Source organism: Archocentrus centrarchus, chromosome 12 (genome assembly GCF_007364275.1).
Source record: "Archocentrus centrarchus isolate MPI-CPG fArcCen1 chromosome 12, fArcCen1, whole genome shotgun sequence".
Taxonomy (NCBI): domain Eukaryota; kingdom Metazoa; phylum Chordata; class Actinopteri; order Cichliformes; family Cichlidae; genus Archocentrus; species Archocentrus centrarchus.
In genome coordinates, this window is record NC_044357.1 from 10,596,671 (window position 1) to 10,620,624 (window position 23,954).

Consider the following 23,954-nt stretch of genomic DNA (forward strand, 5'->3'; position numbering starts at 1 on the left):
ATGTCTTGATCACAGCACGCTGCGAGAGGCTATGCACTAAAACCAAACGCAATTTACAATCTGCATTTTTGGTCGAGGTGATTTTACTCATATTTTTCACCCTCAGCGACAATATCAAAAAACGCGGCGAGAGGTGAACTTTGCGGAGGTTTTTTCTCTTGTTTCGTTTGCTTTAGTTTTGTCTAAAAGATCAAGGACAGTAGCAAAGGGTCTGTCAAACTCCGGAGAGCGAGGCTATATGAAGATCGCGACACAGTTGTTGCTTTTCCCTCGCAGAAATGCCAGTGCGTGCTGTGACCACCAGGTTCATGTACAAGGGACTTTGCACTATTCCAGATGTCCTCACCTACCGGACCCCTGTTACCCTGCCTGAGGATGAAGTGGAAGGTGAGGCTTTTTGTTGTTGCTGTTGTCTGTCTGTTTGCTTGCTTTGATCGTGATTTCAACCTGCGATAGTAATGTAAATAGCTGTAACTCCCGAAATTGAAGTTCATCTGCCAAACCAGGACCCTGGAGAGCTCCAGTGGGTGTGCGCTGCATTTTCTTTTCAACAAATGTGACTGTGAACCAGCTCTCTGTGTGTAAGAGCTAGATGGTTTATAGTTTTGTGCTAGGGAAAACACCGACAAACTGAATGCTTAGTTGTCACCTCTCTGCTTTTACCTCTTCACTTTTTTTGCTCATGATTTTTTTTTTTTTTTTTGGCTCAAATTAAGCTATAAAAGAAGTTAATGCTTTTTTGTTTTTTGGTTTTGTTTTTTGTCTTCTGTGGGTATATCAACTAAATATTTTAATTTGTTTTCTAATAGCAGCAGCTAATATGCAAAAGGATACCATATGCAACACAACCTGTATGTGTCTGAAATTGTGAGTAAACTGCATGTTTATACACTGTATTTCTTGGCTGTCATGTTATTTGCTCACCCAAAAGACCAGACTAAAGAGTCTAATTTTTGTTAAAAGAGGAGGATCTTTGAATGGATAAAAACACTGTAAAACTCATACATATAAAACTGTAGATTGGAAGATCGAAGGCAGGCAAAACCATCAATAAGATGGAAGATTCATTTTGATCCATAAATTGCATCTTCTCATCTTTCATGAATTGCATTAACCAAAAAAAAAAACCCTTCATGTTGTTCTTAAAGGGCAAGTGACAGAGTCACTTAAGCGTTAACTTCTCTCTTGCTATTGTAACTGTAGGGCAGAGTTGTTAAAAATAGAGGTTTTGTTTTGAAAAATGGCCCTCACAATGAGAATGCACACTTGGCAGCGATTTGGAACAAAGCCAGGCAGACTACAATAAAGAGATAAGTCAGATCAGATTTGATATCGCCAAGTCTTTTATGCATAGGGAATTCCATTTCCCCTTCTTCTGTCTGTAGGTTGCCCAGGCCTCACAAGTGGCTGCCTGCCCTTGCTTTGAGCCACTCATTTGACATTGAAAATCCACTATCTGCAGAGACGATATAAATTAAATTAAAAGATTGGCTATGGAAAAGCAAAAATTAGAACAACAGTAAAATGGTGGTGGGTGTTTTGCCGTCAACAATGAGACAGCTTTTCAGGTAATGGGTGAGTCTTTTCAAATTCTAGTTTCCTCATTGAGAGTCATTAAATATTCAGAGTAAGACAAACCATTGAACCATGAATGTATTTACTGCAGGGAAGATTCACTGAGCACGTAATGCACTGCTAGATTTGCATGGCCTTACACCCCCAGCAGTGCCCAGGGAAAACAAGTAATCTACCTTTTTTTTTCACCTGCTCCAGTGGCAGGTAAAATGCATTAAAGAGCACTGTAGTTGTGGAGGGAGGTAAGAGAGTTTAAGATTAACCTCTCCTGTTTACCAGCGCACAGCCAGTCCAAGGCTTTGAATCAGCAACCTCCCACTTACCCTTTACACTACTGCTGCGCCACCTTAACACACACTGAGGGAGCTGCAGTATTGTTTAAATGAAGGTTTTTTTTGGTCTGCTGCAGCCCAGGGTTTCTGAAAAAAATCCCCATTTCTTCCTAGAGGTCTGAAAATCAGCCTATAAATATTGTTTCATCCACAAAATCTTTAATTATAGTGGGGCAGAAGTTCCCTGATTGCATAGCTCACGTAATTGCTTTCTCTAATCATATTTATGATAATCGCCTTCTTTTCTTGCAAGGTGCACATATATACGCCCAGTGTAATATAATATGACATGTTTAGAATTAGCCTTGTTTCAGTCAGTGTGTTCCAGCCAGGAAATAACCCTTCAAACCAGATAAAAACACAGATTACCTTTTATGCTTCATATATGATCATTATCATCCTCTATCTATGTCATGCTGCCAATAACTCAGCCAAGCCACCATTTTATTTCACCTTACATCTCTACATGTATCCTAACAGTTATACTCACCATCAAGCGTACTCAAACTAATAGCAGTAAATCAGTTTTTATAAGTAAAGAATATGCAGACAATGAGTTGTGCAGTTAAATCAATGGGACTTTTTCTTGGTGACATTGTTTCAGGCACGTGCTGTCTACCACTTTGGAATACGCACTGACAAACACAATACAAGGACAAAAGGACCTTGCATCCTGTGCAAAGACATGCTGTGTCCGCAACACGCACAGTACATAAAACAAGCTGTCCCAGACAAACACGTTAAAGAGTTCATTTTAGTTTCAAGTTTTAGTGTTGATTGATTTTTCTACTGTAAACCAGGTAAACAAGTAGAAGAAGACATACAAAATACATTTTCTAAACAACCCCCACTTATTAGCTGAAACACAGTGACCCCTGCAGGTAAGGCAAGATGAAGAAAAAGCAGTAAGAATGGGCTAATCTGATAGTTCTGCCTGTGGGGGCAGTTTCTCTGAATCTTTGGTGCAGCCACTAGAAATCCAGGCCAAGACTTCCTGTTTTGTGTTTTGGTCTTTGTTTATAAATGCAGATACATTTTAAAATGCTAAAAAAAAAAAAAAGACCTTATTCGTCCTGAGACAGCAGCAATACTTTTGAGGCTGCATTTGTACAAATGAGATCCTTTTTTTCTTCATGAAACCAAAGTCAGCTAAAACATGACAGATCCACAGAACTTCAGAGGACTACTTAAATGAAACATAAGATAGCATGTATTTTATTCACAGATCCTGCATATTCACATGCAGAAAATGACTTGTGGGCATGTGGCGGGATCTGATTTACTAGCAGCTGGTGAGCAACAACAGATTTCAGAAAGGATAAAAACACCACCTTTTGACTTCCAACCTTCTGAGAATAAAACTATATACCTATCAATTACCAGATTTTCCCATTAACAATACCATCAGGGATACCAATTTTGGCTCACTGCTGAATTCAATGCAGAAGTGCCATAAACTGCAGTGCTTCTGTGCTGCTTCAGTAACTAAATTTAATTATTTTATGTTTACTTTTCAACAAGACCTAGGGACCTAAAAAAAATAAAACATAATTTACTATGGCATGTGCACTGGTGTTATTTCTTAAAAAATATAATGTAAATGTTAACGAAGAAAACAACTGAACCAAAAAGTTGGAATTCATTAGTAGACACCATTCACTACATTGCAGAATCATGTGTTGGCTGATTTTAAGCTGAAATTGGATAAATATAATTAAAGAAATCCTAATTATTTCAGTGGTAGAGTCAAGACTCAACAGAGATTATGTGTAAATCTTTATAATCCCACAATCTTAAGACCTTTGCCATTTTTAAGATGACATTTTATTTGGATCAGTCTTAAGTGCAACATGCTGACACCCCTCCCACCACCACCACCAGCGGCTTCACTAGTTACTGAAAACTATAAGCAAGTAAATACATCAGTGGGAATGACAACATTGAGGATTACTGAGATTTGTGTTGCGTTGAATGGACTGGGTGAAGTTGAGGGAGGCTGATTAAGTACTCGCAGCTCTTAATGGATATGCAGATTCCAGGGAATGTTTTTCGAACAGATGGTTGCCTAGGTGGGCAGAGCCAGCAGCAAGGCTTGCTACCCTTTCCTTTGCCCTTGTGTCATGCACTTGTCATAAAGCTTGATATATATTCACACCATAACTACTGTAAAAGTGGTTGCTGCACTCCTGCCTCTAAGAGATCAGTGAACATTTGTATATTTGAGATCTGTAAATCCCTCACCTAAAACTGGATCAGTTTAACTTGTGATTAAATAATCTCTTAAAATCCTAATCTGGGCGTTGTGGTGCTGAGTGCTCTCTCTGTATCCATGGAATAAAAAGCTGCCTGATTCATCACAAACTACACATGCAATAATTAAACCATTATGTTAATGGCATAACAGCAACTACTATATTTATCATGTCCCTGAAGAAACCCACTAAACATTAATGCGCATGTTTACCCTGTAAATACTGTTAGGTGAATGTCTATGTGGACATTATGCAGTGCCAAGTTTCTCTCTATTTAATAAGCACTATATTAAATCCCAGGTCCAGAGCCAAGTGCAGCTCATTATACATGACCGACTGGAATAACCTCTAATGCTTACACTGGAATTCATCCAATTTCATAATTACCAAAATAAATAAAAGATTCTAAAATTATACAACATGTATACAATATGTATACTGTACACAACAGTATAGAAATTTATTAGACTACCTGTCATAAAAACAAGAAAACACAAATATTTTCTAAATCTCACAAAAAATTTAAATAAAAAATTATTTTGTTATTTATTGGGCAAATTACAAAGTGAATTCATATTTTTATACCCAAGTTGGAGCCAGTACACTGGATTTCTCTGAGAAATCAGAAATGAATCAAACGTAAAATTCAACCACTACAGTAAAACTAGTTTTTCCTGTTCAGAAATGTAAGTAAATAACAGTAATTTGGCATCTTAATCAAAAAATAATAATGTATTTTATTATTTATATTTTTTCCCTTTTTTGTTAAACAGTAAATTTGAACATTTATGGATAATAACCATAATTATGTTTTAGCATCAGAAATATAATTTTGATTAAAGAGCTTGCACACACTGGTGGATTAACCATTACACAGACATAAAAGTGATTTGGATAATTACCAATACTGTTAATTTAGGGCAGCATAAACCTTAAATTGGGTGGTGATCTAATAAAGTTGTTCATTTTCAGACACAGTGCGTGTGTGTGTGTGTGTGTGGGGGGGTGGGGTGGGGGGTCTTAATGCAAGTTTTAGACCTCACTAGAAAGAAATATTCTATATATGTTACATTTAATTATGGTTAACATAATCAAATATACAAAAATTTCTGACAATTGTGCAAATTATCACTTTATTAAGACATGATCGTACCTTGTCAGTATTGAAATGTCTTAAACACAGCGCCTAACCCAGAGTGAACTGATGTTTTAACTACACATGTGTTGGCATAGATAAGGCACTCGTTTTACAGCTGAACAGCCGTGACTTCCTGCCAGTTAAACTCTTGGAAGTCTCTGTGAGCTTGTATCGTTCCTCGGTGCATCACTGACAGAGAATGTGAACAATATTTATAGATCGCAGCCAGCAGGAGAATCCCCAGACATCAAACATTGTAGTGGAGTGCAGACCGTCTTCCACTTTGTATGCAAAGCTGTTGTCTTTTGCGCTTACAAATGGAGTTCTTTTTGCAGCAATATTGTAAGCAGACATTATATATGTCATGTTGTTTGTGTTACTGTATTGCAGGTGTCTAATGATACACATACAGTCACAGTGGTCAGGACAGAGGTTGGGCATCCTTTGTACTCTATAAAGCAGAATGAATCACTCCTGTTTATGTTTAGTTCATATGCAGGTAACACTTTATTTTAATGCTCAGTTATGTTTAAGCATTACGTTAATGATGAACTAATCATTTGCAATACAATAATGTACCGAGATATATTACCAAAATCATCTAGGCATCATGAACACAATTTAATTAAATTATTAATAAATTATGCATTTTAGGAGCTTCACTGGCAGGTCACAGATGGTGCAAAGGTTCATATTGTGGCCAGATTTCACTTGACACAGAACCCAAGTGCTGAGTATATTTAACACTGACACATTACGATCTGCTGACTATACATTGTTCATACATTTTATATCATTTGTTTAAAAAAAATTCAATTGATTTAAAAATAGCCAAATCATTTCTTGTGCTTATAACAGGCTTAAAAGTCATAGATCAGCAAATAATATGCTGATAATTTACTGATGATTTATTCATTAAATAAATTATATAGATACAGTGATGCTAGAGTAAATACTTACATCAGATTTGTGAAGAATTCAACATTTTATTCTTTTAATCATTTTCTAATAATTTGTTCATGATCACTTCATGATTTATTACAGCACATTTGTGATTTGTTAACAGAGCACTTACTAATCATCCACAAGTGTGATGTAAGTATTATTTCATCACTAAGGCTTATAAATGACTTATAACTGAACATTAGTAAGTGTTACCTATGTAGTGCTAAGAAGCAACACATTTTAAAAACAATAATTATGAGCTGTGAGTTTTAATGTGTCTTTCTCTGTGGTCAAAGATCTGCTCATTAATGCTGTAGCCGGCCAGAGAGATTCACAATTTCAAATAACACCATCACAAGATGTTAATTATGAGACTGCGTCCTTAATCTCCCCTTGTCTTCCCCTAGGCAACAGCCGTATTTCATTTACATCATCATACTGAGCTTGGATATGCTTGATGAAGCTAATAAACACTTGTTAATCAACTGCTTGTTGATCAAAAATATACTCTCATTTTCTCACTTTATGAGGTACACCTTGCTAGTACTGAGCTGGACCCCCCTTTTACTTTCAGAACTGTCTTGTTCATGGCACAAATTCAACAAATGGACATTATAGCATCATACATTGTTGCTGCAGATTTGTAAGCTATATATCCACGATGCGAGATACAAATCCTGTTGCATCAGAAAGAGAATTCAATATTTTTAAAAAATCTGCCAAATCAAAACATGTGAAGCTATCCGCTGTGGTGTTTCCTTGTGACCAAGATGGAAGCCGAAAGTAGGTTTTGCCGTAAACCCCAGAGATGGTAGTACAGAGAAATCCTGGTAGATCGGCAGTTTCTGAAAGAACCATGCTACGTTCAATGTCACTTAAATCACCTTTCTTCCTCATTCTGATGCCCTGTTTGAACTTCAGCAGATTGCCTTGACCGAGTTGCTACCATGTGATAGACTGATTAGATACTTGCATTAACCTAATTAGGTATTTGTATCTAATGAAGTGGCCAGTAAGCATGAATTATGTATATATAATCCTACGGGTCAATTTAAAGGTGGAATAAATTAATATGTATATTTTTCATTAGATGAGATGTGGGCATATTCTAAATATTAAATATAAACAGGACCTAACACTACCAAAAGGAGCTTAATATTAGTCTGTTATAAACTTTTCTTTGATTATGGAAAAACCTGAGGAATTTGTAAATGAAAAGTCACTTTCTTAAGGTGTATAAAAAGCTGAACACAATACAACAGCATGGAATCAAGCAAATTAAAAAAAAAGGCAGGATAAAGACAGAAAAATCACGTCTATAACAAAAGACATCAATTGAAGATAAATCTGTGCTGTCTGTACATGTGATAAGTTCAAAATAGCAACAAAAGCTAATAAAGTCAAGCTGTAATCCTTTAAAAATTTTCCTGAAAGAAACCGGTCACATGTTTTCACCTCAGCCTACAAAGAGCTGCAGGTAGTAATTTTAAGTACTTTTACACAGCGGGAGGTCTTATACATGCAGGGCTCATGCAGAGCTCACGCAGAGCATCATCACTTTGTTTAGTGATGCCAAGTTTGTGTAAATGTAATAATACAAACACACTACAAGTCCAGAGAAACAAGTAAGCAAAGTAAAACTTAGTATTATGAGGTGATTAATATTGTTTGCATGTATATGTCTTATTGCAGTAAAACACAGGGCCGGTGTAGGCTTTTTGCTGCATCATAGTCATTATCATATTTTGATGTGTTAAGTTCACACATCAAGACAGATAACAACAGGGGTGTGAGGGTGTCACACTGTACTCGATGTGTCCCCAGACACCTTCTGCATGTATCCGCACAGGAGAAACTGACATTTTTGTCGTTATTTTGCAAAAGGCTGGGACCGAGCCAATTAAGGTGTGTCTAAATGAGTATTTAAACAGCTCTTTTGTTTGTGTACTGGACAATGAAGCAAAGTCTGGAGCTCCCAGAGCAAATTAATTCACTGTTTGTTTATTTGTTGCTATTCCTCTGCAAACCCATAAATCCCAGTTAGATTGCTGTTAATGTTGGGGGGTTTTTAGTCACCCGGAAAATCAGGTGCTTCAGTATAATCACGCTCCGAGCAGTGGTTAAAACCATTCAGTGGTGTTTTAAAGTTGCATTCTTTTGAAAGTATTTGTATTATGTGCAGACCTATTTTTGCTCTAATGCATTAGCAGAGCTCTCTCAGCTGTCAAAACTGAGTATCCGAACCATGGACATCGTGGGTGTCATATTCACATGGGATGGTGAATTATTTAATGAATGGATGTCTGTCATCTCTCCCACTGATTTTTACCTTACAATCTGTTTTGCATATTACAAAGCCTTTTAATAAGAAAACTGCACTCTTCATTTGTTGACAAAAACTTTACTTTTAAGAAGATCGTGTCAATTAAGGCCAGCGACTTTCTCTGTCACCTCTAGACATGAAGTCTGAGCTTGCTGGAAAAACCAAAGATTCCTATTTATTCTGGAAAAGAATCAAGTAACTCCTTTATTTTCCATCCCTTTCATCCCAGCAACCGACTGACACAAAAGGTCCCGTTTGATCCTGACTAAGAGGGTGCAATTAGCGGGAAGGCCTGAGTCTCCTTTCTCCTATGCAAATTTAGTCTCTGAATGTGACTGGACACATGTAACTATGCAGTTCATCTGGTTTAGACTCACCTAAATTTGACATCCAATATGAGACCTTAGCATGGGTCTGACATGTGAAATGAGCTTTAATAATGTGGCGAGATGGAACATATTGTGAAGTGTGAAGTCATGTTCAAGCAGTAACTTCGGGCAGTGAAAAGAGGCCGTTGTTATTCTCTTCTGTTCAGTTCCTGTGGCGCAAAGAGACTTCTTCATCTACCTCCCGCTGTACCAGCTCTATTATCGTATCGTTCAATGTCAGGATCGTTACTGAAGGTGAAGAGGGGCTTTTTTTTGCAGTAAACTGGACAATCACAGTAGGGCTTTCTCAGCGGTGGTAGTACATGGTCAATACTTTTCCTTGAGAATAACACTGCTTGTTTTTTTCTTCAGAAGATGCCATTTTCTGCCTCTGAATCCCTAATATTTACATTATCTCCTCTGATGCAATGTGAAAGAACTCTCTTTTAGCTACTCTCTTCATGGTTATCTTTATTTTTAAATGGGTCCCTTCATCAGCAGTTATGGTGTGATGAGTTCATTCAACTCAAGTCCTTAGATGTGACTGTCAGCACTAAAGGACGATTGCAATGGGTATAAGCTATTCACAAAAGCTTGCCGAAAAAAGAATTAGCTAATAAAATATAGACAAGGAAATAAATACACAAATCCCAGTCATCTCTTTCCCTTTAGAAATCTCAGCAACAATGACATGCTGATGGACTTGGGCGTTATTGGTACTATTTAGTAACTAACTGTTTGAGCTACAGAGCTCAAAGAGAGGTTATCATCAATTAGTTCTTCTCTTCTAAAAATTAGAGGAGGTTTATTTTTTAAAAAGTGCATCTTAGAGAGGCAGAGTGTCTGAGGAGCAAAGATAGGCAGAGGTTCACCAATCTACAAGATACTGCATCTACAAATTGTTGAACAATTACAGAACAATGTTCCTGAATGTAGAATTTCAAAGATTTGGAATACCATCTACAATACATAATATCATCAAAAGATTCAGAGAATCTGGAGAAATCTCTGTGCACACGGGACAATCAGTATTGGATGCCCGTGATCTTTGGGCCACAGGCAACAGGCGTGATTCTGTCATGGAAATCAATGCTCAGGGCTCAGGAACACTTCCAGCAATCATTGTCTGTGAACACAGTTTACCATGCTATCCACAAATGCAGGCTCATGCTCCATGCAAAGAAGGAAAAGAAGAAACCACAAACAAATATAATCCAGAAAGTCCACTTTCTGTGGGCCAAAGCTCATAGACTGAGGCAAAGTGGAAAACTCTTCTGTGGACAGACAAATTTGAAATTCTTTTTGGAAAATCTGGACCAAAGCTCCCTACGGAGCTCTGGTTCTTTTCCACAGGGCATATTTTATCCTGTCCCCCTCCCCTCACCCCTAACCGGTCACAGCAGATAGCTGCTCCTCCCTGAGCTTGGTTCTGCCAGAGGTTTTTTTCCTGTTAAAAGGGAGTTTTTTTCCCCTATTTTCACCAAGTGCTTGCTCATAGGGGGTTTTCTAATTGTTGGTGTTTACTCTGTAATATTGTAGAGTCTTTACCTTACCATATAAAGCGCCTTGAGGTGGCTGATGTTGTGATTTGGCACTATATGAATAAAACTGAAGTGAATTGAAAAAGAGGAGAGAGACCATCTTGCTTGTTATCAGCATTCAGTTCAAAAGCCTGCATGTCTGATGGTATGGGGGAGCATTAGTGCCTATGGAATTTGCAGCTTGCGCATCTGGAAACACTGAAAGCTGTATACAAGTTTTTAACATATGCTCCCATCCAGATGATGTCTTTTTCAGGGAAGGCCTGTATTCAGTATTTCATCGAGACATTCCTAAACCGCATACTGCATTTATTACAACAGTATGGCTTCATATTAGAAGAGACTGGACTGGCTTCCTGCAGTCCAGATCTTTCACATTTGAAAACATTTGGCACATCATGAAATGAAAAATACAACAAAGAAGACCCAGGACTGTTGAGCAGCTAAATCAGACAAGAATGGGACATCATTCCTCTCCCAAAAGTCCAGCATCTGGTCACCTCAGTTCCCAGACATTACAGACTGTTGTTAAAGGAAGAGGGGATGCTAGACAGTGGTAAACATGGCCCTGTCCCAACTTTGTTGTGTTGCTGCCATCAAATTCAAATGAGCCAGTATTTTTCTTAAAATGGTACATTTTCTCAGTTTAAACATGTTATTTTTTTGTGTATATATATATATATATATATATATATATTTGCAAATCACTGCAATTTATTTTTATTCAAAGTTTTCACAGCATCAAAGTTTTTTTGGAATTGGAGTTGTATTTATACATTTGCAATTCTAAATTCTGGTATCTGTTGTTTCTCTGTTATGTTAAATGGTGTCTGGCTAATTTGTTTTTATGCAGAAAAGTGTCATCTTTGGCCATGTTAGTCTCCTGGACTCTTTCCAGATGCATTATGATTTAAATAAGGGAGCCTCAGTGACTTTTCTGACCCTGACAGCAGCACTGACTCTCTGCCAATGGACATCAGTTGGCATGGACCATTTTCAAAAATGTTTTTTGGTGCACCAACAACCACTGTTAGGTGGTCAGAAAGGTCAGTGGGATCTGTCAGCTTTCATGTTCATGTTTTAGCTCTTTTGGAAGGTCAGCAGACTTTTAAGCCCTAAGTTCAGACCTCAGGGTTGGCAAAAGTGACTGATGTTTTTAGCTAAATCAACTGAAGCTTACACAGGTTATTATATATAGGTATATTTGTAAGTGCTTTACAGGAGAAGTTTTTGATTAGGTAAAAAAGTAAAGTAAGAAGAAAGACAAAGATACATGTTTAATGAATCAAAGACATCAGGCATATTTCAATTCAGTTTAAATTATTTAAGACCATTTCTTGACACTATCATAGAGAGTTTGAAAGGTACTGCCTTTACAATGTTTTAGAGGGAAACCAAGAAATTTTCTATAAGCAATTTCTTATGAGAAAGAGGAGAGAAAAGAAAAGCATGTACAAAATAGCAAACAATAAAATATATATATATATATATATATATATATATAAAATGAATACTCGGTAGGTTGCTGTGCCTCATAACTGCAGGTCAGGAGCATGCAGCTCTGAAGCCAGAGATACCTGCAGAAAGCTTCATGGGAGTACTGAGAGGACAAAGCACAAACTACAGGAAAGAGAGGACAAAAAGTTGATGACATGCAATAGGCATGCATGTCATTAACTTAAACACAGGAGGAGTGAAAAGAGGGAAGTGGAAGAGAGGAGCTCTGCAGGATGAGCCTGTGGCGGCAGGGATGGTTCAGGGTCACCTGATCCAGCTCTAACTAAAATAAATAAATAAAATAAGATACAAAAAATAAAATAAATAAGAGTGGAGTCCACAGGCCAGGAGATGGATAGTTGAAATCTCTGCCTCCCCTGTAATTTCTACTTTTAGAAACTCTAGGAGCTGCATATAAGCCTGGAATCTAAAAGCAAAGTGCTCTGTTTGGATAATATATACAGCTGGTCTTTAAGATACAATGGGGCCTAATCACTGAGGTCTCTGTATGTGAGAAGAAGGATTTTAAATCATTCTGGATTTACAGGGAGCCAATAAAGAAAAGTTAATATTGGAGGATCTTACTTACCAGTTGCTGTTAGTATTCCCACGGCAGTATTTTGGATCAGCCTGAAGGCTTTTCAGTGAGCCACTGGGACATAATAAAGGTTTACAATAGTCCAGTAACAAAAGCATCACTCTGAGACAGCATGTTCCTAATTTTGGAAATTTTGCACATCATCCAGTGTCATGTGGTTTCTTTTATTCCAATGATATGCTCAGTCAGTGGAATAAAATGTAGTGATAAGTGTAAAATGTAGTGGTGTCAACTGTACTGAGATATAGTAGGACAAATATAGAGGAAAAGGGGAGGAAAGTCTAACAATAGCTCAAATAACCTAAAAAAAAAAAAAAAAAGACACTATCATTCTTCATGCTAGCTCAACAAATAAAAATTGTCAAGCCTATCTGCTATTAAGGAAACAGTCAGCACCATGACTGTGCTGGCAGTTGTTGGTCCAGCTTGCCACGAAATTGTCACTCAGTATTTCATTTTGCTTTAGTATGGAACAATTTGATAAAATTTTCCCCTTTGCTTCAGTAAATTCAGATGGTTATTTACAGTCTATGATATGCTTTTATATTTCTTGCCCTCGAGTGGCCCAGTCATCCAACTTTTGTAAAAGCAGATGTGTGAGGGGCAACAGGAGTGCTCAGACTAGCAAAGGACAAATCAACCGGAACAACAAAAAAAATTTTTTTTTTTCTGCAGGCTTTAGGAATTTGTTGAAGATGGTTTAGCAAAGGGATGTGTAGCAAAGTGTGTATGTTATCTGAAATGGAAACAGTTGTGTTTACTTTTTTTTTAATGAAACTGGATCACGAGATAATGTTTCCCTGAAAGAGGCTGATTTCATGAGATAATGACATAATTGATCACAAACAAATTTTGGAATCTCAGTATGGGATTCCAGATCTCCCTGTGTAGTTATCAATTTAGTTAACTTTCTCAGCAGGATCACAGAAGCGTGCTTACATGTAAAGTTGCTGTACAGCTGAGATTAAGTGAGGAGTTTCGGCCCATGACAGACCTTGATTGAAGTACACCCTGGCATTGAAATGAATAATAAGTACTCTTTCATTTTCAGGTTAAACCAGTTGCTGCAATTTGCAGGATGCCATCTGTGCATGCCAGAATGCAGCGTGTAAACTATATCATGGCTTTCAAGGGAGTTTCTTTTTTCTCCTTCTCCTCAGCAGTATTGCTCAAATGTGAACAACATGGTTGTATTATGTTTTGTACATGGTTGCCTTATGATTATGGGGATGTTATATATAATGCAATCTGGTCTGCTGTTGCTCTCAGTGAGAGGCGGCAAGCTGGGGTGTGTATCCTTGCATCCCCTCGGCTTGCTGCATGTACTTTAGAGTATTCACCGGTGGATGAGAGGGTTGCTTCCATGCGCCTTTGGGCCGAGGAACAGGTCCTGACTGTTGTCTGCACTTGTCTGCACCACCTAGTGGTGAGTTGGATCAGGTGGTGGGGGAGGATGCTGGACAGACCCGGCGCACCTAAACGTATAGAGAGGGTGCACTGGGAATGCCTGACAGAGGCCCCCATCTGCAAGATCTTCAACATTCTAAGGGAGGTTGAGGATATCAAGTCCGTGTTCCGCAAATCCATTGTTGAAGCGATTCTGGAGAACCATCAAGCAACTCAGGAGCGGACAGTGATGCTCTATTCACAAGGTGTACAGTGCGGGTGGGGCGTTGCTGAATTCAACTGAGGCTATAGTCGGGCATTGAAAGAAGTAGGGGAACCTCCTTAATTCCACTGACAAAAGTTGTCCCATCACTGGGGATAAGGTTACTGAGGTGGTTAACCAACTCCTAGGTGGCAGAGTCCCTGGGTTATTTGCCCTGAGTTCCTGAAGGCTCTGGATGTTGTAGGGTTGTCTTGGTTGGCACGCCTCTGCAAAGTCACGGTGCCACTGGATTGGTAGACTGGGGTGGTGGTCCCCATCTTCAAGAAGGGGGACCGGAGGGTGCGCTCCAACTATCGAGCAATCACACTCCTCAGCCTCCCTGGGAAGGTTTGTGTGCTGGAAAAGGAGGGTCCGTCCATTAGTCGAACCTCTGATCCAAGAGGAGACATGCAGTATTCATCCTGGTCACAGAACACTGGACCAGGTCTTTATCCTCTCAAGGATATTCAAGTGTGCATGGTAGTTTCCCCATCAAGTCTACATTTGTTTGTCCATTGTGATAAAGAGGGAGCTGAGCATGAAAGTGAAGCTGTTGATTTACCGGTCAGTCTGTGTCCCTACCCTGACCTATGATCACGAGTTTTGGGTAGTGACCAAAAGAACAAGATCATGGATACAAGCGGAGCAAATGAGTATCTTCCAAAGGGTGGCTGGCCTCTCCCTAAGTGATAGGATGAGGAGTGCAGTCATTTGGAAGTGTGCCAGAGTAGAGCTGCTACTCTTCCACATCAAAAGGAGCCAGTTGCGGTGGTTGAGGGAATCTGACTAGGATGACTCCTGGGTGCCTCCTGGGTGAGGTGTTCCAAGCATGTCCTGCTAGGAGGAGGTCCCAGGGCAGAGCCAGTACACACTGGAGAGATTATATCTCTTGGCTGGCCTGGGAACACCCCAGTGTCCTCCTGGATGAGCTGGAGCAGGTGGCTAGGGAAAGAAAGGTCTGGGCTTCTCTGCTTAGGCTGTTGCCTCCGTGACCTGGCCCCAAATAAGTGGAACAAAATGGATGGATGGATGGATGGATGGATGGATGGATGGATGGATGGACGGACGACCGGATGGACATTTTTTGTCTGTTCTATGATGTGGTTACCAAAAAGTATTTGAAGAAATGTTAAACATAATGACAGAATATCAGTGTTTTACAACATGCTTAAAATGTTTTGATCTAATGAGTATTATTAATATCGAAAACATATTTTTGCTCAAATGTGTGTTATATCTTAAATTAGGGCAAAATAGTTCTGTAGAAGGTAATAAGATGACTGCTGAAGGGTTGTTCATATTATAAAATGGGGCTGTAATGTTATCTTGATTTCTACATTATTTATATTTTCATTAATCACATGAGGATATTGCCATTGGTAGTGGGTCCTGTTTTGTTTTTTTTCTTTGTTTTTACTTTTTTGTAATGTAGAAGGATGGATAAAACACAAAAAAGTAGAACCTGCTGCCTGCTGTGCATCTCTCAGCAGCACAGAGGCATGGCCAGCAGCAAGGAGAGAGGCTTTTCATTTCTTGTTGTATGTGTGTGTGAGAAGGAGAGTTTTACAAATCCACCCTTATGTGTGAAGATAAGCATACCTTACACCAAGACGCAAAACCACACTCGCTTTATTAAAGTGAAATCATGATAAATAACCCTCAGCCATGAATCATACATCAACAACAGCATACATTTATGAATAATCCATGAGACTAAAGATACAGAAACTGTTACTGTGTCAGTATTTTTCTTCCACCTCAAAACACAGACAAAAAAATTTCAAATGATCTTTTCAGGGGATCTCATGTCATATTTTTTGCCCTGTTCCCCAGGGCATCCAGGTAGCTCAAACCAGGAAGAAAATTGGCTATGTTATTCCATGATTAGATAAACTGTGCTTTGATATCTTGAGATAACTAAATAAATTAGCTTTTCATCACAAGATAGCACCATTAAAAAAATAACTGACGGTGCAGCACTTCTCATTTCCTGTAGACTTAGAAAAAGGTAGCCACAGTGCTGGTAAATATTTGTTGAAACCATCCCTACCAGTGCTCAGAATTAACAGTTTTGTCGGGTTTTTGTCTGAGAGTTGACTTTGCCATGTGAAACTGTTAATAAAACAGACTGACAGAATCAACAGTTATTCAAACTTATTCTAACATCTCCACACTCAAGCAGATTGTGTTTTGGATTTGGATTGGAGGTGTGAGGTTCACTCATATATTTCACAATTTAAAAAAAAAAAAAGTACTGCTCTTTTTAGTTCAGTACATTTTATTTCCATGCATCACCACTTTTGTCATTTCTTTTTCAAATGATCATAATCTTATTTTTGCAAACCCTCCTACTGGCATTCTTTTAAATTCTTACCCATTTATTTCTGATGACTATGACCTGATGACTTTATGACTCACTAACATTACAGCAAAAACTCGTTTGCTAAAGAGCTTCTTTAGCTTCGTAACGAAACGTCACAAACTGGTAGGTGACATCAAAGTGGTTATGTGCATCTTTTATGTCTATAGTCACTGTTAAAAAAACATGACCATGTGTTTACATTTTAGTTGACTCATAACAGTCATCTCCCAGTAAAAAGGGTTAAAAGGGAGTTTTTCCTTCCCACTGTCGCCAAGTACTTGCTCATAGGGGGTCATTTTGACTGTTGGGTTTTCTCTGTAGTTATTGTAGGGTCTTTACTTTACAATATAATGCACCTTGAGGCGACTGTTTGTTGTGGTTGAAATGAATTGAATTCACGCACAGATTCACACAGCAATTTATTCCATGCATACAGAACTTTATCAATCACACATGGACATCACTGGATGCATCTGGGCTCTAGTGTTACCCAGGGACACTTTGACTCGCAGTCTGGATTGAACCACCGACCTTCTGATCAGTGGATGACCCGTAAACCCCCTTGGCGACAGCTATCCAGTCAGTGCTCTCACCTCTAAGACTATTTTTATGACCAGCATGCCACAGTGTTTTTGTATCAGACACTTCACAACATTTTCACAGCCACACTATTGTTGTTGCTTTGAGCAATAACCTATTTCACACTAATATTAATAATTTGCTTGATGGTATTGCTCTGAGATTGTTTTTCTTCCACTCTGATATTGCAGCAAAACTAAAAATGTTCTGTCATAAAGACCTTGTTTAACAATAAATTAATAAAATAAATAAATAAATAAAAATCCGCGATTCAAGGATTTTCATGGCCAGGCCTTTGCTTTAGATAACTGAGTGGTTGTACCCTCACAGCAGTGCAAGGTTACACATTTTCCGATCAAGGACTCAAAGTAGACCAAGACCTGAATCTGCTGAATGTTTTCCACATTGAATAAAAATCCAAACATTGCTATTGTCTTGTATTATGGTTTTTTTTCTGTGGATATTTGTTTATTTACAAGTGAATATTATTGGAGGGATGTGCAACATGCAATGTTAGTACTCCAAATATCTCATAATTGTGTGCTTGAAATAGTTTACTTATAACCAGCATGACAAGCATGAGCTGGACACAATCAGCAACAACGTAACAATAACTTTTGTTGAGACTTTGTCAGGCTACATCTATGCACTGTGTTGCGATGTTCAAGTGTCTCCCTTCTGCAGAATGAGCTTGAACATATGGGTCCACTGGGAGTTAAGATGTCTGTATTGATTGGTGAACAAATGTCCAATCTCTGTCAGTAATAACTTTAAAAATACAGTGTTTATCAGAAGTAAATCTACATATTCTGCTACATTAATAAGCTAATCAATTACACTGGAGCTATCAGTGAAAGAGGAAAAAAATATAGTGAAATACTTTAGTCTGTGGAGGATCAAATCTTGACAAACAACATTTACATGTTAAAAAATGCAAATTATAACCAAAATTTTCAGCAAAGTAAACACATACTTGTGTCCCTCATGATTGCATCTGTGTATTTTTTTCAGCTAAATATTCACTCCTCGTGGTGTGAAACAATCTGTAGTCCAGCCACCGCTCAGCTGGCTAAGAGAATTCATTATTTGTCACTGGCATCAGAGGTCACAGCATTGAATCTCGGATGGTGCTGAGGGAAGATAACAAAACTCAAGCAGTGCTGCTGAGTGTAATTTAGACAAATATGTTGTGTCTGATATGTCAAGGTATGGTACAGAGAGTGTCACTTGTCCAGAAGGACCTCAATTTATGCTCCAAAGGCTTTCTTCTTGTAGTACTTCTTTTTTTTTATATTGGATTATAGACTGTCACTACAGCCACAATTTACAAGCTATTGTTTAAAAACTGCAGTCATTCATGTACACAAGATGGATAGCTAGTGCTTGTCTTCGTGTGGGCTTGCATGCTAATTGTGGTTGCCAAGTCACATACATGCATGCAAATTGGTTTTCTACATCATATAAGCTCTCTGCATAATCACGTGCTTTACATATGAAAAGTTCATCCAAGCCCTTGGCTTAGAAGCAATTTTCAAGACACAAGAGTGTTTAGTTTATGCTGATGTATGATGAATGTCTAAGTATTCATTGGTTTCAGGTGGATTAGATGGACGTCTACGTGTTTGTTCTGTTAATTTCAGTCTTCTTGTACCTTTCTTTCTCTGTAGTGTATCAGACTAGCGCTGTTCATGTATTGACTAATATCATTGATATACTGATGTATAAATGATTGTTCCAGTTCATTTAGTTTCTTGTTTCATGCGATCACACACAAAAAAAACTGAGCTAGCATTGAATAGTCTTGTATATTTGAGGATCTACATCAAAGAAGCACCGCCATTCGGTGCCTTTGAAGTGCAACTGCTCTTTTTCACCACTTCAAACAGAATACTGTGATGCAGGGTGAGGACAGGAGCCAAATGCCAATGTTTATGGATTATTTACCAAAAGTTGCAGTGTTAATTAGAAACACATGAACCTGCTCACAGCCTTCAATGTCAGAAGCGGTTGTACTATGGCCACAGAAACAGGTATTGGCTCAGAAGATGTTTCTTACTATAAATGAAGAGAAACGCTGTATCGTAAGATCACAGTGAGAAATCCCTTAAATATCTATCACAGGCCAGTGGCTCCCTACCAGTACGCTGCTGGCTGATTCATAAAAACTGCTCTGCTTTTATACTGAACAAACCCTGAAATAAAACAGATATTCGTTGAGACAGGAAGACTGGAACATTGTCTTTTTCATCGTATGACTCAGGAAATACCACTTCGCTGGCAGAGGGCTCAACTTTACACCGTGCACTTACATATTCAACCCCCCACCCCACCCCCGTCATTGGTTGTGAAGTATTCCAGCATTAATTGTGGGTGTTTTTCAAGCACTATCTATGAAAGCATGAAAACACTTGGAGCTAGTGGCCTCTGTGCCAAACTAAATGCTTTGCACTCTGTCATTTTATAAAACAATTGCTGCAAAATTTCACTGAGATACAGCACTCCAGGCAATACTTTCCATAATATTGCAACATGATGCAGAGGATAAATAACTTTTCCCCTTATTTGTATTAATGGCGTGTTTTATTCAGATGGATTTTTCTGTGGATTTGGAATACACACCCATACACATTTGTACACTCCTTTTTTTTTTAATTGCTATGCCCTGCACACAGATAAACCACAGCTAGTGGCATTTTCATTTATACACACTAACTCAGTGGTGTAGTTAGTGCTTCATGTGCTTATTAAAATGATAGTTTGTAGGCAATTATGGAAGCATTGATATTTTACAAGTTTGATGAGTTTTGCAGCAATTTTTGCAACATGTAAATGTTTTGTTGGTTTGAAGAACGGTTTTGTTGGAAACAAGTTTTACAAAAAATAATTTAAGTTGAAAGAAAGAAAGAAAGAAAGAAAGAAAGAAAGAAAGAAGAAAGAAAGAAAGAAAGAAAGAAAGAAAGAAAGAAAGAAAGAAAGAAAGAAAGAAAGAAAGAAAGAAAGAAAGAGGGTGCTATGCATAGTGCTAAAACACTTGGCTGCTATGTCTGTCTTTCCTTCAGATGCTAAAACTTTAAGTACTGACCCCATCATGCTGTATGGGCTGAAATTTTAAAATGCAGTGCTTCTGTCCAAGTCTATTCTACTGAAACAGTCAACCTACACTCTTCAAAAAAAAGGGTATACTAAAGTTCTATTTCTGTCCCTATAGTTAGGATTTATGTGTGCCTCTTTGAGAGCAAATAAGGTAATGAAAAGGATCGTATTTGCACCAGTTCTTCTTTTAGATTTTAAGGTTTCACTGTTTCATTTAAATCAAATGAAAACAGTTTAATGCATTCTGATTAGCTTGACTCTGTTTTGTATACTATGCAGTGGAGCAGCACTGTTGTCTCACAGCTAGAAGGTTCTGGGTTTGCATCCGTCTTTGTTTTCCCTGTGCCTGCTGCCTTATATCTAATTTTGTACCTCTTGTAAAATGTCCACTTTTCTGTTGTTACATTAGATACAAATTGGTCACCAGCAGTTGAACACTCTACAAACCAAAACGATGTACAGCTGCAGTACCTTAGAGAGTGATGCTCTATGTTGTTCTGCTAAATATACAATAACATGCTTTTTTCTTCTGAGTGTACACTTAATGAGAATTGATCGGTCTGAACTTTCAGCAGTGATCCGTTGCATTTGCAAAGTTGTGAAAAGCGATTTGTGGTCACCATTTAATGATAATCAGTTACAGTCTTTCTAAAAGCTTGTGCTTTTCTGTTTTAGACATTTTCAAAATATCGAGGATTAATGGGTCTTTTAGTAGTGTTTGCCTCCCACGCCTTGTCACAAATTTTCAGCATTAATGGCATTTTTTTTGTTTCTCAAACATTTGCTGAGGACTCAGTTTAGCAGCAGATTTAACACAATAGTCAGCATTTGCCACAGCAGCACAGTTTAGGTAGGATTTACTCAAAATAAACCACTATTTTCACTACAGTGAAGAAGTCTGGCTCATGGGGGAAGTAAGAGAAAAAGTTGCCTTCACTCTTCAAACACTAAATATTCAGCTATGCCTTCTTCTTCTCAAAACACAAACATCTAAGACTGAGGGTTTATAGTCTTTTGAGCCGTGACCCACGGCAACTGTTTGAAGCTGCTTTTATTTTAAACTCTAAAAATAAATACTCTTTACTCACCAACATTAAAACCAACGTGTTAAACCACTGGTTTAATGATAGTGCTCCATTAACATGCTTGTTCTGTGCCTTGTTCCTCTTCACAGAGATCCGTGAGGCTTTCAAAGTATTTGACAGAGATGGGAATGGCTTTATCTCTAAGCAGGAGTTGGGGATGGCCATGCGCTCACTGGGCTACATGCCCAATGAGGTGGAGCTGGAGGTTATCATCCAAAGACTTGATATGGATGGTGCGTCTCTCTTGCTCTCTCTGCTGCAAATATTCCAATATGTGAGCTGTGTCAGTGACATGTTTATATTTCACTCATTTCATCAGGCGATGGCCAGGTTGGCTTTGAAGAATTTGTCACATTACTTGGTCCTAAACTTTCTGCTGCTGGAATGCCTGATAAGTTCAATGGAGCAGACTTTGATTCAGTGTTTTGGAAGGTACGCACTGTCTCATAACCACCATCAATAAACTTAGATCTAGTCATTTGAATATCAAGCATTAGTATTTATTAGCGCTCACAAATGATGCCCCTCAGATAACTGCTTCGCATTTTGCGCACACAGTATCTCCATTCCTTGCGATTAGGAGCATAATCAAATTAATTACTTTAATGTCTGATTTCAATGAAACATTTATACACTGCTATTTATTGCTGACCTGCAATTAATGTGCATCACCGAGGGGCATCGAGGCAGAAGTTCTTCCTCTGCTAATTAGACCTCTCCTGGTGTTTTCTGTTTTCCCAGTGCGACATGCAGAAACTGACTGTGGATGAGCTGAAGAGACTGCTTTATGATACCTTCCGTGACCATCTCACTATGAAAGACATTGAGAACATCATCATGACTGAGGAGAACCACCTGAACAGCCCAGAGTCCCATGTGGACATTGACAGTACGTCTTGTATTAAATCATGTATTTCTTATATTTTTAAAGTGCCACTGAAACTCTCATGTGTGCTACTTTTTCTCTCAATCTCTCTATCTTTCCACAGCGAGCCCAACACAACAGGAAAAACACACTTGTGTGCGTAAAAGCCTGATTTGTGCCTTCGCTATTGCATTCATCATCAGCGTCATGCTCATTGCAGCAAATCAAATGCTCCGCAGAGGGATGAAGTAAATACGTGGTGCCTGCTGGTTACAAAAGGATTTACAGAGAGACAGTGAAAATGCAAATGTTAACCAAAATACTTTATCATTTTGGGTTTTATTCACAGCTGACACCCACAATGATGCAATCATAGCGTCTGTTATGGATAAAATGATGTCATGTGGTGGTTATGTATGACCACTAATCATAGTATAGACAATGGTAAACAAAAAAAAGGAGGATGAGAGAAAAGTATCTCAAGGGCTGATTATTATCCAAAACAAGTTACATCTCATTTATTAAGATTGCTGATGTTTTCTAAGATTAGACAGAATCAGGCTGCAATTCCAATTTTAGAGTGCAGCAAGTGCTGTAACAATAGCTGTGCTTTGTCAGTGCATTTAATGTTGCTCCTAAGAACCCTGCCATTTGGAGTGCACCAAATAATGACAGCACCAATGATAGTAATAAAGCAATACAAAAGCGGGCCACATACTATGTAATATCAAATCGAGCTAAAAACATAAGGACAAATCACTGTGCACTGCATGCCGTGTCTCTTATGTGTCTGTTTACTGTAGTGTGTCAAGACTTTCAACTTACATCAGGTTTAACAGACTTAACCAGCACCTTCTGTGATCTAAAAATACCAAAAAAATGCCCATTCAATTCAAAACATAAAGCTGGTCCACCCCTTAATCCAGCCTGAAATTTTGCCATGAATATTGCGAGTCATTCGTGGCACCCACACTAAGATCTAATAAATTTGGTGATAATTTTTCTTCTCTGCCATTTGGGGGATATTTGTGGTCACTTTTAGTGACACATGAACCATAAACGGGTTACCAATTATGTCAAGTATTATCATGCTGCCAAGCTAACGTTAACATCAGAGTACCTAGCCCAAAAGCATTGCTGTACATTCTCAATAAGCTGCTACAATGCCTGAGTTAATATTGTCAAGTTACGTGTATTTTAAGGCCAGCACACAGAGGGTTTTATGAAATCATGCAAGCTCTCGGGTTTGTCGCTTGTACCACCAGACGCCACAAATTTAAACCATCCACTCAGTATAATTTCGGTATTTTGTAGCAACATTGTTAGACCAAAGGCACATGATATTTAAAAGAATGGACACAATTAAAAAATGAAAAGCAAACTGTCCAAATTTTCTGCATGAAGAGGCATAAACTGGTGAACAAGCACAGGAACTCGAATCACAGCTGGAAAGAGAAGAGTTGGGTGACCCACAGACATAGACTGTGAGCCACAACCACACGTTACGCACTCCAGTCAAATTATCAGTGGAAAAAAACTCAGATGGGCCCATTTCAAAAGATGTCACGCTTTTCTCCGAATTAATTATTTTTGCTTTAAAGCTCACAAGAAGCCTCCTTGGCTGAGCAGCTTGAGATTGCCCTCTAAAGCAAAGGGATGTTTTCTCAGCTGAAATGTGAAACAGCTGTAGTTGAAGAAATGAACTGAAGTAAACTCCAAATTAAAAGTGTGTCAAAGAAGGAAATCACAGAAT

The 23,954-nt window shown here is 38.3% G+C and overlaps 1 protein-coding gene across 2 annotated transcripts; it reads left to right on the top strand.

The window, feature by feature from the left end:
* The first annotated feature begins 278 nt into the window (after positions 1 to 278).
* cabp7b (calcium binding protein 7b) lies at positions 279 to 22,465 on the top strand. 2 transcript variants are annotated; one of them, XM_030743152.1, is made up of 5 exons: positions 279 to 387; positions 21,426 to 21,569; positions 21,656 to 21,768; positions 22,078 to 22,225; positions 22,326 to 22,465. In XM_030743152.1, the coding sequence occupies exons 1-5, from the start codon at positions 279 to 281 to the stop codon at positions 22,451 to 22,453; spliced, it is 642 nt and encodes a 213-aa protein (XP_030599012.1). In that variant the 3' UTR covers positions 22,454 to 22,465. The 2 variants fall into 2 exon arrangements, with proteins under 2 accessions (XP_030599012.1, XP_030599013.1); XM_030743153.1 differs by having other exon boundaries at positions 22,078 to 22,234; positions 22,326 to 22,453.
* Positions 22,466 to 23,954: the final 1,489 nt, after the last annotated feature.

Bases quoted from the DNA above. Each gene is read 5' to 3' on its own strand.
- cabp7b (XM_030743153.1), top strand. From the start codon at position 279: ATGCCAGTGCGTGCTGTGACCACCAGGTTCATGTACAAGGGACTTTGC. The intron at 21,570-21,655 runs GTGCGTCTCTCT...TCATTTCATCAG, and splicing joins CCAAAGACTTGATATGGATG to GCGATGGCCAGGTTGGCTTT. The intron at 22,235-22,325 runs GTATTAAATCAT...ATCTTTCCACAG, and splicing joins GGACATTGACAGTACGTCTT to CGAGCCCAACACAACAGGAA.